At 41.2% G+C, this 14,563-nt stretch overlaps 1 protein-coding gene across 6 annotated transcripts in view; it reads left to right on the top strand.

Moving 5' to 3' along the window:
• Positions 1-12,994, top strand: part of brip1 (BRCA1 interacting helicase 1) — a 155,035-nt gene extending 142,041 nt beyond the window's left edge. For 5 of the 6 annotated variants that reach the window (XM_061826741.1, XM_061826745.1, XM_061826744.1 and 2 more), the window contains 4 exons: positions 337-579; positions 7,901-7,984; positions 8,051-8,466; positions 8,933-12,994. In XM_061826741.1, coding sequence (XP_061682725.1) covers positions 337-579; positions 7,901-7,984; positions 8,051-8,466; positions 8,933-9,025 — 836 coding nt within the window. In that variant the 3' untranslated portion in view covers positions 9,026-12,994. Of the gene's footprint in view, positions 1-336; positions 580-7,900; positions 7,985-8,050 lie in introns of all 6 variants that reach the window. The other variant, XM_061826742.1, reaches the window with a different exon arrangement.
• The last annotated feature ends 1,569 nt before the right edge of the window (positions 12,995-14,563 follow it).

The following is a 14,563-nucleotide window of genomic DNA, read 5'->3' as shown; positions in this document are numbered from 1 at the left end:
AGAGACCCCGGGGACGACCCAGAACACGCTGGACAGACTATTTGTCTCGGCTGGCCTGGGAACGCCTCCGGATCTGTCCGGAAGAGCTGGAATAAGTGGCTGGGGAAAGGGAAGTCTGGGTATCCCTGCTGAAGCTACTTCTCCCGTGACCCGACCGAGACAAGCGTTAGAAAATGGATGGATGATAAACATTTAATGTGGTTCTGGTCTGTATTTGACAAAAAATGGTTCAGGGCCAACCCGACCACAAGTTGGGTCATCAAACCAATGTGTCAAATTTACTTGAATTTGATAGTTTTGCCTGACAAGTTATTTTTCTCATGTTGTTGATCTTAGATCTGTCCAAATGGGTTCGCCAAGTCGTCCAGCATCATGACACCTTCATGACTGCCATGCAGTCCCTTGGAACATTCTCTCAGACTCAAAAGAAGTGTCACCTTCTGGCAAACAGCCAGAACTCAACTGTCTCATTTTCAAGCAGCGTATTTGTAACTAACTCTTTGCAGGATTTACCCAACCCAGTTGATTTTCATCTTTCATTCCATACACCAGTGAAAGCTGAACATCATGAATTACAAGGTGAGTGAAATTTAAGCGTTGCTGTGAGTCCTGGTTTCTAGATCAAAAACACAATTTTTTTTTCTGGAAAAACATATTGGCACACCTATTTTGTCTGCAATTGGCCGTCAACCTGTTCCTTGCTTACCCGGCTTCTTTCCCACAGTCATTTGAGATAGATTCCAGCACAGCCTCGACCCTAGTGAGGATATGTGGCATAGGTAGATAATGTCTTTATTGCTGAAGGCACAATTAACCTCAATTCAACTTCCACCAAATTAGTATTATACAGTCATCCCTCTCTACTTTGCGCTTCAACTATTGGGGATTTAGTGCATTGTTTTTTTTTTCACCTGCCCCCCAAGTTTTTTTTTTTTTTTTTTAAGCCATATCAGCTTACAGTACATACTATATTACCTGAGACACATTGATACAATGCGGTTTGATACAAGCTACTTTCCCAGCGCAACATGTGAACTAATGAAGCAAAAAAATAATAATAATTTGACTGGTTCCCAGCACGACATCTAATGAGAGGACGAGTGGCTTTATACCATGAGTTTATTGGTCATGCATCATCAAATTTTCACACAGCAACTTCCCTTGTCTCGCCCATTTCCATGTTGTGCATGTTGTCACGTCCACGCTGTTGACCCCCTCACATATGTACTGTATCTTAGTGTTGTGTTTGTGATAACTTTATGTTGAAAGCAATAACATTTTTCATGATGTAGTTACAATACCACCTTGGTGTTGTGGCCCCGGAAAAAGCTTCCTAAATGGCGCCCAAGAGGTGGTGGCATGCACGTTTATTCTTTTAAGGATCCAGTGGGAAGAATAGGCTCCTCTTTGGGAGCACTTTTGTCCTTTTCGGGATCCAGCGGGAGGAATAGACCACTTTGTGCAGCAAATGGCACGGGCAAAGTGAGACATACTGGGATGTCCTTCTTGGCTCTGGAGAGGGCACTTTTCTCCTTGCTGGACCATGCATTGTGATTCTCCAAGCAAAGGCTGGTTCGAAAAATTTCAAAAAATATACAGCCTCAGAAATGTACCTCTGTATGGTGCTGCTTGTCTTTAAGTGGAGAAATAATTTCCTCGATGGCGGGCGCAGGTTTTTAACATGGATGAAAGAGGCGTTTTTTTGGAAGAGGCCAGCTACGTGTACTTCTTCAAGGACTGTGTTTGCAATCATGTTGCAATGCTGCAGTTGAGTGAACTTAAAGCATCTTCGAGCCTCTCCTTCGCCATGTGTGTGCGAGAGTGAGAGAGCATGCGAGAGTGAGATGGGACTCTCCAGGCGTGTGGAAATGCTGCGCGAGTGTGTGTACAGTTTACAAATTTAGCAAGGGCTACCGGGGAGGAGTATTGTTTGAGAGGACAGGATGCTGAGTGCTTAAAGGATGTAATCAAGCCTTCTGAGCAGCAAACCGGTGGTTCGTAACATTATTATTCTCGTCACCAAGACGTCTCTTCTACATTTTCCGACCAGTCAGGCGACTGTTGCAGGAAAGATGAACAAAGGTTTTTTAACTAAACATGTAAGTAAATGTGTGTACTATTATAATCTTAGTCTGAAATATGTAAATTATAAATACTGTTTGCATTTTAATCATTGTGGTAGCCAGATACACATAAATGAATTATCCCAAGGTGTGTGCGTGCGAGTGGCGACTCCTACTTTGCAATTTTTCACATTTCATGGGGGGTTTTGGTCGCCATTAGCTGTGAAAATGAGGGATTACTGTAGAAGATATTGTTTCAAAGTAAGTATTTGGTTATGGGAATATGGCCCATTCTACATTGATCGTGATGATGTGAGAAGGATCAGGAGAAGGGGAAGGGAAGCATGGTGCAACCTTGGAGATCCCCACCAGTCGAGGACTCTAAGACAGCATTACTAAAAGATAAACTAGGAGAAGCCCGAGTCATCCCTGACTAGAACCTTGATCTAAAAAGAAATTTTTAAAGAATCTGTAAAAACATTTACAGGATTTCTTTCTAAATACATTGTTCATAAAAATGATTGAGGATAAGTTCTGAAGGTGTACAGAGAACAAGAACAATTTATACAAATTTTTTCCTCTCATTTATCCATTTTTTTGGGGTGGGGGGGACTGAAAAGCGGCCCAGGTTAAAAACAAATAAATGAACTTTGTGTTTCCTTAAGACTTACAGAAATCACTGGCACATGCCAGCATCTTTGTTGACAAGTCCACCATCCGTAAAACATCCATCCATTTTCTGAGCTGCTTTTCAGGAGTGCTGGAGCCTATCCCAGCTATCTTCGGGCAGGAAGCGGTGCATACCCTGAACTGGTTGCCAGCCAGTCGCAGGGCATATAGAGACAAGCAACCATTTGCACTCACAATTATATCTAGGACAATTTAGAGTCTCCGATGAATGTATCCCATCTATATCCCACACAGGCAGGGCCAGGATTTGAAACCTGGTCCTCAAAAATGCCATTCTAACACTCGCACTGATCGATCCCCATGCAGCCTGCATAAAACGTTAAAAGAAGAATTGGTTCAACTGTGGAGTATTGTGGAAGTTTTTTTTTTTGCTTGTGCATCAAAGTCTGGTTTGAGAGTTGAACTTCTCTTTGAAGACAGTTTCACATTGGAGATAAATCAGTTCCATCTGCAGCTCCTGGGGTGCTGTTTCAGGGTCTTGTGTTCCTAAATCTTGGATGGCAGCTTGCCAGGTAAAGGTGTTCTGCTGCAAGCTCTAGTGTAAACCCTAAGCCGTAGCCATCAGTTGTTGTATTGATTGACTGTCAGCATGATCAGCATGCTTGTTAAAAACTGTTGGCTGATGTTCTATTCCTCCAAAACTGCAATCGTTTCTTAACAACTTAGACCTCCACACACTGACCGGACTTCAGTGAAAAAGTAATCAATGGTCCATTCCATATTTAACCATTGGCACTCACTGTCAACTTTTCCTTTAGTTGGTCCACTCATGGTTGAATAAGGGCTCAGAGCAGTAGCAGCGTGAAAAACAGAACAGCCAAAGTAAAAATGTGAAGATGGACCATGGGTGTCTCACCTTATCGCCTATATCAGAAAATTCTCCTGGATATGATGTTCTGTAATGTATATTACAGTTGTGTGCCAAATTAACTGACTAAAACTGATAATGGAAACCACGACTAAATCCACATAAAAGTTAGGGACCAGGTTTTATTTAATTGAAAGTAGAACCGATAGTGTAGTTAAAAAGGTGTATCAATGTGTAATAGGTCATAGATCAGGGGTGCCCAGACTTTTTTTCCCCCAAGATCTACCTTTCAAGCTGCCAGCCTCTTGTGGAATGATGAGCCATATCTTCAAAATCCACCATATTCAGACTCATCTGGAAGATGGGCTACTTCTTTAGGGTTCTTTGGGTCAAGCCATTTTTGAGCCTGAGCCAATGTAGTAAGCATCTCAACTAGGCCAAGCAGAAGAAGAACTGGACTTTTGGGCAATTCTCCATGATCCTCTATCATTATGGAAGTAAAGTGTGCCTATCATTACGGAATCAAGGTTTGTCAGAAGATGGGTGAATAACTGTACCCAAGTTACAGTCATGATTTGGGGTGCAAAGTGTCCAGTGCAGGTGTTGGTAAACTCTGCTATTTTAAATCCACAGTTGTTTAAATCCACAGTCACCACAAGAGTGTACCAGAATGTTTTTGACAACTTCATGATTCCTTCTGCTGAGGCTTTATATGGAGATGGAGATTTCATCTTCCAGGAAGGCCTGAACCCTGCCCATACCAGAAACCCCAAAGCTTGTTTTGATGCCAACGCATCACAATGCTTGACAGACATCCAACTCGCTGGGTCTAAACCCCGCAGAGAATTATACATGCAAATCATTTGCCTTTTGGCAAAATTTACTGTTTTGAATCGTATAGATCTGAGTTTTTCCTGGTGCGGTGTTGGGGGTTCACCATCTCTGTCATCATTGGGTGTTTTGTACTCCTTGAACGCTGGCAGCTAAATCCATTCCACAGATCTGCCGTCTGCACACAGATGTCATTCTGAAAATTACACTGTGGCAGACAAATAATCCAAGCACACTGGCCTGAGGTCCGGGCTGTGGACCCGGGACCCTCTTTAGATAAGTCACAGTAGTTGACGAGATAAGAAGAAACACTTAAGATGCTTCTGCTGATTAGAAGTCACAGTACTTTTATTCCATTACAGTAGTCTACAGAACACGTGTCAAAGTCAAGGCCCAGGAGGCAGATGTGGCCCGCCACATGATTTTATGTGCCCTGTATAAGCCAATCATCTGTGTCAACTACCATGATTCTTGTGGAAATCTGTAAAAAAAATAATAATAATCATAAATGAAAACATTGAAATATTGAAAACATTTTTGTGTTACCAAACAGTTGAAAACCCCATTATCCTTCATTTCTGTTTCCAAAACGATCCATCCATCTTCTGAGCTGCTTACTCTCACGAGGGTCGCAGGAGTGCTGGAGCCCATCCCAGCTATGAGATGGCCTATAAAAACAGAAAAATATTGTACTTAACGTTTTCCTGGGTTATGCGTTTGGGATTAGCCTTTAAATTTGGCAATCGTCAAAAATTTTGTGGAACATGCAATGATTTAGGTCAATTCTTTTCCGGAATTAAAGTTTAAAGATGAGGTTACTATTGTACGATTTAGAACAGCTTGAAGCAAGCATAAGTTGCAGGTGGCGATGGGCCTGGCTCAAGTTCAAGGCCAATACAGCACGGTGCGTAAAAAAACAAAAAAAAAAAAGTTGTGGCAGCCTGGCCTCGTGTATGGGAAAATTATGGCAGCAGAGCATCCCAGGATCTCACACTCTCAGCAGCATTCTACCACTACACTTGTGACTAGATAAAATTGCAATATCTCTCTTTATACAGGACAATTTTATATTCATTTACTGTGCAAATAAGAATTGTATTGAATTGTCTTGCATTTGCTCGAATCTCATGTTCTGCCGCATAACTGATAGCTTGTATTTTAAACTGTGCTTTGTAAGCATATCTTTTTGTTGGTGCCATTTTTGGGTGCCCTTAGTAAAATTGATGTTTTGCACAAAACACACACCGGCATAATATATCTTCTTTTATCGGCATATCCTCGGGGGGGGGGGCTTTAGCGTCCTCTCCCACGCCCACATTCGCCCCTGTAATGTCCACATGCTGTCCTCTCACATGTCTGCTTTTTCTCTACATAAGTAGCGTGTCTGCAGGAAATGCTCCCAATCAGTTCAATATTTTGATCTTTGTGAGGCCAACGCTCTACGGCTGTGCCAACGTGCCACCCAGATTGCTTCAGTTTTGTTTATAAAAAAAAAAAAAAGAATTTTCTGTGGGCCCTTAGGGAATACCCCCAGAGCCTCCAACAATGTTATATATATTTTTGGTCACCGTTTTTCATGCCTTTGGTGTTTGCATGTCTGTAAAATCTGTGGAATATTATCAAGAGGGAAATGAAGGGCGCCAGACCCAAAACAACAAAGAACTGACAGCAAGCATCAAGGAAATCTGCGTTTCCATAACGTGCAGTGCCACAGGCCAATTGCCTCAATGCCACATCGACGTGACTAAAGCAAAGGAATTCACAACAAAGTATGTAATTTAGTAGTTTAATAGTTTAGTACTTTGTGACCCTAATTTCTTTATTTTTCTACAAAAACTGAAACAAATGATTTTCTCATCTCAATTTTTTTTTTAATTCATGATTTCATGGGTTTTATTGCTCAAAGCCCCAATTATGTAAATTAAAAAAAATAAAACACTTGAAATTAAATTGTGGTCCCTCAGTTTATAATCTGAAAGGTTAAGTTTTCGAATGGAATTTTTTTTTTTATTGGGGTGTGGTGCTCTGTCTGGTTCCTTTTTCCCCTGTCCTGCATTCATATTAATATCTGAAGTTGAGCATATTTGACATTATAAGTAATCATACAAATATCACGAAGCCTTTGGTCAACCCATTGTGAGGTCACGTTTGTATTATACTTTGGTGAGCACCGATTGTTTGGGGTCATAACCAAGTTGAATTGTTTGCCCAGTTCATCTTGGTAGAAAGAAGTGTTTCCAGAGTAAATACAGCCACTGTTTACCGCACAGCCATGGATGGGGGTTGGGTGACATGAGATCATTTGAGTGGTTCATTACTCAGGACTGTAAGGCCTTTTGCGTGCCTGAGTGGGTGGGGCTGTAACAGATGTTGGTCTGTTGCTTTTAATTAAATCTTCTTGATCTTTGTTTGAGGTATATCAAGTGTAAGACCGTGCTTTGCAGAGGACCAATTTGGGCACTTTTTTTTTTTTTTTTTTTTTTTTAATGATGAAAGCATTCTTTAGAGAACAAGAACACGGCCATATTGGTCCTCTGCAGACAAGGATAATTTCATTTTTAGATTTGAATGCACTCTGTATTGTGTACAGCAATCCCTCGTTATATCGTGGTTCACTGGTTGTGGGTTCCACGCATCAGTATATGATCAGTACAGTGCATTTCCACATCTTTGGGTCAGTTAGCATTTCTGGCTATTTAACTGTAATTTGGCAGCAATGAAACACTTAAGGAAAAATAGGCTCCGTAACTTGCAGAAAGAAAAAAAAGAAACCTAACTGGGCAATTTCAACTCACATATTTGGTAAATAACCAAGTTTCTTCTTAATGTAGTGAACATGACTGGCATGCCAGTGAGTAACAAAACCCACAGTGAATGTTTCATGAAATACGTTCATAAATACCAACATAGCCCAATATACAGTATAGCTAATGCACATACACGGCGATATAGAACATTATATAAATCTTTGGGCCAACAGTGTGGAACAATGCAGGTCATGACCAATGTTTAGCTTGAGTTTTCTACAATCTCTTGTCAGAAGAGGGCACTTGAAGTAATTATTATTATAATTATAGTATCGTTAATAAAAATTAACAAGCACCACAATGCTTTGCGCTGCCCATATATCTGAGACTGTAACTGCTGCCTTTCACCGGAAGTCAGCTGGGATAGGCTCCAGCAACCCTAACCAGGATAAGCGGTGTTGAAAATGGATGGGTGGATTATGTAGATTGTGATGGTGTCCACAGGTAAACAAATCAATGCACCTCACTAAAATAACCCATTTACATGAAATTGCACATATAAAGTTCTTTAAGTATATAGTAAACAATTGGTTGAGTCGTTGTGTATTTCGTCTATTATGAGAAGGTTCTGGATGGTTACCTCCACCATATATGAGGGATTACTGTATTTACTCTGTCTTTATCGTTGACAAAAGCATGTTTGTATCAAAATAGCAACATTGTTTTTTGTAAAAATACAGCATTTGTTTTCCTTGTTCTAGAATGCCAGAGGATGACTTATCTTAAACATTCAGAGCCATCTTTCCATCCACCACCCAACAGTCTCAACCACATTTTGACCTCAGGTAAATGTTTAAATGAACCAGTATTTGAAAGGGGGGGTGTGAAACTTATTTTTTCTCTCTTTTTAGACAAGCAACAAAATAAGAACCAGAATTCTGTCCTTGAATCATCACCTGCAATTGGATTCAGTGATTTCAAAAGGCAGGAATATCATCCACATTTGGAGCCTTTGACGAGACAAACTACCCATTCAAACACAGATTGTGAATTGGCTCCAACCGACAATCGAAATGAAAAAGAAGAGGACAAGACTGTCTTTTTCAGCAGTGACATTTTTACTAAACCCTGTAGTTGTGAAGGAACTGAGAAAACGTCACCATCCCTGATCATATTTGGAACTGAGAGTCAAGCCCGACACCCACAGAATTGTTTTGGATCTGAGCTCGCCCCACATGCTCACTTTGATGAAAAGAGTTTGATTTCATTCAGCACAGAGAATATACAGTTATCAGGGAGAGTAGAGACGAAGGTTGGAGCAGAGCAGGTGAGAAACAAGATCAGGCTCTCAAGATCCAGACAGAGAGCTCACCTATCTCCATCAGATAACTAATAGCCATGGTTCAACAGATAAATGCTAATGCAGCTCAAAATTTACATTTCCCCTTATTCTTTAAAAAAAAATTCAAACCACAATAAAGTAACATTTTAACATATGTTGTAACTTTGTTAGTTTCTTGTCCGTCATTGGCCCATCTAGTCGCATTTTAATATAAAATTTTTGGACCACAATTGCTGTCAGCAGTCTCAGTAAGACATAATTTACAACTAGTACAACTTGTATTTTCAAATGTTTAATGATAATGTATTTAGCTGTTGCGTATCTGCGTTTTGTATGTGCTGACTGTGTTTATTTGATTGCTTTTATTTGACTTTAACATAGATTAGGTAGTATGTGAATTGTGTATCTTATGTGCTGAATTTATTTGATTGTTTGTTTTGATTATCTGCAGCCCAAAGGGGGGAACATTTCCTGTGTGACGTGTAGGCCAGTCCCAAGCCCAGATAAATCCAGAGGGTTGCGGCAGGAAGGGAATCCGGCGTAAAACTGTGCCAAACATATGTGAGCATTCATCAAACAAATTCCATTACGGATAGGTTGTGGTCCGGGCTAACTATGCCCGCCCCCGGTACTGTTAATCTACAAGGCATAGGTAGAAATTCAGATAATGTAGGTCGAAGACAAAAAAGAGGAGTAAAGCGGCTTAGTCAGCAGAAGAAGAGGCATGCAGAAACCCTACAACTGTGCGTAGGGACTTTGATTGTTGGAACTATGACAGAAAAAGCTCAGGAGTTAGTTGACATGATGATTAGGAGAAAAATTGATATATTGTGCATCCAAGAAATCAAGTGGAAAGGGAGTAAGGCTAGAAGCTTAGGAGCAGGGTTTAAATTATTTACCATGGAGTAGATGGGAAGAGAAATGGAGTAGGAGTTATTTTAAAGGAAGAGCTGTCTAAGAATGGCTTGGAGTTGTAAAGCATATCAGATCGAGTGATGAGGCTGAAATTTGAAATTGAGGGCATTGTGTATAATGTGATTAGCGGCTATGCCCCACAGGTAGGATGTGACCTCGAGTTGAAAGAGAAATTCTGGAAGGAACTAGACGAAGAGTCCTGAGCATCCCAGATAGAGAGAGCGAGAGAGTTGTGGTTGGTGCAGATTTCAATGGACATGTTGGCGAAGTAAACGGGCGATGAAGAAGTGGTGGGTAAGTATGGCATTCAGCAAAGGAAGTTTTGAGGGTCAGATGGTGGTTGACTTCGCAAAAAGGATGGAATTGCCAGTGGTGACACTTGTTTCCAGAAGAGACAGGAAGATGGCGTGACCTACAAGAGCGGAGGTAGAAGCACGCAGGTGGATTATATTTTGTGCAGATAATGTAATTTGAAGGTGGTTAATGACTATATGGTAGTGGTGGAGGAGAGTGTAGCTCGCTAGCAGAGGATGGTGGTGTGTAGGATGAGTCTGGTAGTGGGTAGGAAGATTAAGAAGGCAAAGGTAGAACAAAGAATCAGGTGGTGGAAGTTTAGAAAGGAAGAATGTTGTGTGGCTTTTCGGAAATAGGTGAAACAGACCCTAGACGAACAAGAAGATCTCCCAGAATACTGGAATACTACAGCCAAGGTTTTCTGAGGGGCAGGCAGAAGAGTACTTGGGGTGTCTTCTGGTACGAAAGGGGAGAAGGAAATTTGGTGGTGGAACACCAAAATACAGGAAGTCATACAAGGAAAGAGATTAGCCAAGAAGAAGTGGGACACTGAGAGGACTGAGGAGAGCCGAAAGGAATACATTGAGATGTGTCATAGGGCAAAAGTAGAGGTGGCGAAGGCTAAACATGAGGCATATGACAACATGTACACCAGATTGGATACGAAAGAAGGAGAAAAGGATCTCTACAGGTTGGCCAGACAGAGGGATAGAGATGGGAAGGATGTGGAGCTAGTGAAAGTTATTCAGGATAGCAGTGGAAATATGTTGAGTGACGCGAGCAGTGTGCAAAGTAGATGGAAAGAGTACTTTGAGAATTTAACGAATGAAGAAAATTGGAGAGAAGAAAGAGTAGAAGAGGCAAGTGTGAATGGCCAGAAAGTGGCAATGATTAATAAGGGGGAAGTTAGAAAGGCACTGAACAGGATAAAAAATAGAAAGACAGTTGGTCCTGATGACATACCAGTGGAGGTATGGAAGCAATTTGGAGAGGTGGCTGTGGAGTTTTTGATCAACTTATTCAATAGAATACTAGCGCGAGAGAAGATGCCAGAAAAATGGAGGAAAAGCGTACTAGTTCCCATTTTTAAGAACAAAGTTGATGTTCAGAACTGTGGAAACTACAGAGGAATAAATATGATGACCCACACAATGAAGTTATGGCAAAGAGTAGTGGTGGCTAGACTCAGGTCAGAAGTAAGTATATGCGACCTACAGTATGATTTCATGCCGAGCAGGACTTCCACAGATGCATTATTGGCCTTGAGGATGCTCGTGGAAAGGTACATTGTGTCTTTGTAGACCTAGAGAAAGCCTATGTCAGAGTACCAAGAGAGGGACTGCATGCACTAGTTCGGTGTGGCGGAGAAATACATTACAATAGCACAGGAGGTGTATGAAGACACCAGAACAGCGGTGAGATGTGTCGTAGGTGTGTCAGAAGAATTTAAGGTCAAGGTTGTACTGCATCAGGGATCCGCCCTGAGTCCCTTCCTGTTGCGGTAGTCATGGTTAGGCTGACAGATGAGGTTAGACTGGATTCCATTGAACCATGATGTTCGTAGATGATATTGTGATCTGCAGTGAAAGCAGGGAGCAGGTGAAGGAACAATTAGAAAGATGATAGCATGCAATGGAAAGGAGAGGAATGAAAATTAGCCGAAGTAAAACAGAATATATGTCCATGAATGTGAGTGGCGGAGAAAGAGTGAAGTTCCAGGGAGAAGAGATAGCGAAGGTGGACGACTTCAAATACTTGTGGTCAACAATACAGAGCAATGGAGAGCGTGGTAAGGAAGGGAAGAAACAGGTCCAGGTGGAACAGTTGGCGGAAAGTGTCTGGTGTTCTTTGTTACAGAAGAGTCTCCGCTTGGATGAAGGGCAAAGTTTATAAAAAAGTGATCGTCATGATGTATGAATTAGAGATGGTGGCACTGATGCAAAAAAAAAAAAAAAACAACGGGAAGTAGAACTGGAGGTAGCAGAAATGAAGATGCTGAGGTTCTCGCTTGGAGTGACAGGTTGAATAGGATTAGAAATGAGCTCATGAGAGGGACAGCCAAAGTTGGATGTTTTGGAGACAAGGTTAGAGAGAGCAGACTTTGCTGAGGATGGAGCTGCCAGGCAAAAGAGCAAGAGGAAGACAAAAGAAAAGGTTGATGGATGTTGTGAGGGAGGACATGAGGACAGTGGGTGTTAAGAGAGGAAGAGGCACGTGATAGGCTTAGATGGAAAAAGATGACACACTGTGGCGACTCCTAACGGGACAAGCCGAAACAAAAAGATTCAATGTTACAAAAGTTAAAATTTGAGTTCCAAAGGCATAACATCAATAACTCGAAAATAATCTTAAATCAGGTTAAAATGAGAAATATCTAATTGATGAGGTCAGACAATCCTAAAACCCAAATAGAACGGAAAATAGGGTTGGGATTCAGGAGAGAAAGATTAAATGGCTAATGTCCTAGGCTAGGCTAATTTCTCCTCTTGTTAGTTAGCACCATTCTCAGATATGACCCGCTGCCGGGACAATTTTTTGTTTTGTCTTGTGAGTAAGGTTTTGACGTAAGAATGACTGCTGGAAGATAGCGATAGTAGTTAGATGCAATTGTTAAGATTCTGAAAAGCACAGGTTTAGCTCAGCTTTTCGAGCTTCACTCGGTCTTTCCATGTGTGCAGCTCGGCTTGGTGGCATATCTGTGCAGCTGTGCTCGCATTTTGTTTTTTCACTTGTAGTACAAGTGAGGGGTGAGAATTTTCCGCGGATTCGCAGAATTCCGAGTTTTTTCAGCTGAAGCTGTCCTTCTTGTGAAACATGTAAATCCGTTGAGATAATTTGGTGGGGGGGAGTACGGCTTGACGCGGGGCAAGGCTGCAATCAAAACCAGTCACCAGCATCTATCGGCAACGCTTGTCGTGAAATTTGTCACAGCTGTGAGAGCAGAAGACATCTGATGAGGCTGAAGGCAGGAAGGATGTCTCAAGTGCCGATATTAAAGCCATGTGCGCTAAATGGAACGACATCCATAATTTTGTAGAACTACACTTGAATAAAGCTGAAGGTTACAAAGCACTGCAAAGTTTTAATGATATTGTTATGAGCCACTTCAGAAAAGTGCTTAAAAGACGGCAGAAACAAACAGATTCGTTCTTTGTGAAAAAGGGGTGAGTCACCCCTACGAAGACACCTGAAACTGTTTTGCATTGCTTTTTTTCTTTTGTTCCATTCACCCTACCTCTAGTTGCAAGTAATTGTTTTTTACGTTATGTACTTTCTGTGCAAATAAAAAACATTTTTTTTCCCCCCTCATTATTGCTTGTTTCAAGTTATTCTGCACTTTTGTGAATAAAAAAAGGTTTACAAGGCTGGGGGCCAAGTCTACAGATTTGGCAATGCACTCCCATACTCTACTTGGCTAAAGCATACATTTTAAGCAAAAAATAAATGTTTCTTAAATGATTTAGTTATATAAAGTATTTGAACTATAAATGTATTTCTACTATGCAGTTTATTATCAGGAAAAGCGAAAAAACAATCGCTTAAAAAAAATTTTTTTTTAAGCTTGGAACGCATTATTTCATTTTCCATTCATTGTAATGGGAAAACGTGCTTCGGTTTTCGAGCATTTCAACCAGACTTCTGGAATGGTTTGTGTTAAAGGCACCACTGTAAAGACAACATTCCGATTTCCGACAACATTTTGGTGGTATTTCATCTGTATTTTCACTCTTTTAACATTTCCTAGAGAAATATTCTGTTTACCACGGGAAATTTACAGAGCTGTGGGAACTATAGAGGAATGAAGTTGATGAGCCACTCAATGAAGTCATAGGAAAGAGTAGTGGAGGCGAGACTTGGGACAGAATTAAGTGTCTTCAAGCAACAGTACAGTTTCATGCCTAGAAAGAGTACCGCAGATGCATTATTTGCCTTGAGGATACTAGTGGAAAAGTACAGAGAAGGGAAGAAGGAGCGACATTGTCTCTTTGTGGATCTAGACTATAACTGTCAAACTCTGGCCCGCGGGCCAAATTTGTTCTTAGAGCTACTGTCCTACTAGGTCCCCACCTCTGGCCACCGCCCAGCTCACATCGTACCTAACCCTTATGGCCCCTCTCACAGGTGGTGAGCCCATGGAAAGGGGGACCCATGTTACCCTTTCGGGCTGTGCCCGGCCGAGGCCCATGTGACATGGCTCGGCCACCAGGCGCTCACCTTCGAGCACCACCTCCTTGTTGAACATGGACTATCAACATTTTGGTTAAATTTTAGCAAAACACCTTGAAATGACACTCCCAGGTATTATACAGTTGGATCAAACAAGTTTCATCAAACAAAGACAATGTCAGGAGGACATTACATGTAATTAACCACATAAAGAAGACCAGACTAGATGCTGTCCTATTAGGGCTTGACGCGGAGAAAGTGTTTGATTCCGTCGATTGGCTTATTTTTTTATAAGATACTTGAGAGATTCCAATTCCATAATGATTTCACTAAGACCATACAAGCCTTAAATCACAAACGAATTGCTAAAATATGACTCAACGGAGAACTATCCAGTGGCTTTGAACTGGGGAGGGGTTGTCGTCAGCGTTGCCCTCTCTCACCACTGTTGTTTGCTCTTTTTATCGAGCCACTGAGTCAGTGGATCAAACAGAATGAGAAGATTTAGGGCAAGGTGACAGATGAAGAACATAAAATTGCTCTGGTTGCAGATGATATTCTGATATATTTGGGACACCCATCCAAATCCCTCCCAGAATTACTTATAATTCTAAAAGAATATGGCCTGGTATCAGGTTATAAATTGAATATACACAAAACTCAAATTTTATCATTTAATTATTTCCCTAGCCAGCCCATCAAGGAA

This window comes from Syngnathoides biaculeatus, chromosome 8 (genome assembly GCF_019802595.1).
Source record: "Syngnathoides biaculeatus isolate LvHL_M chromosome 8, ASM1980259v1, whole genome shotgun sequence".
Taxonomy (NCBI): Eukaryota; Metazoa; Chordata; class Actinopteri; order Syngnathiformes; family Syngnathidae; genus Syngnathoides; species Syngnathoides biaculeatus.
Note: the sequence above shows the minus strand (reverse complement) of the source record. Positions and strands in the feature narration are given on the sequence as shown.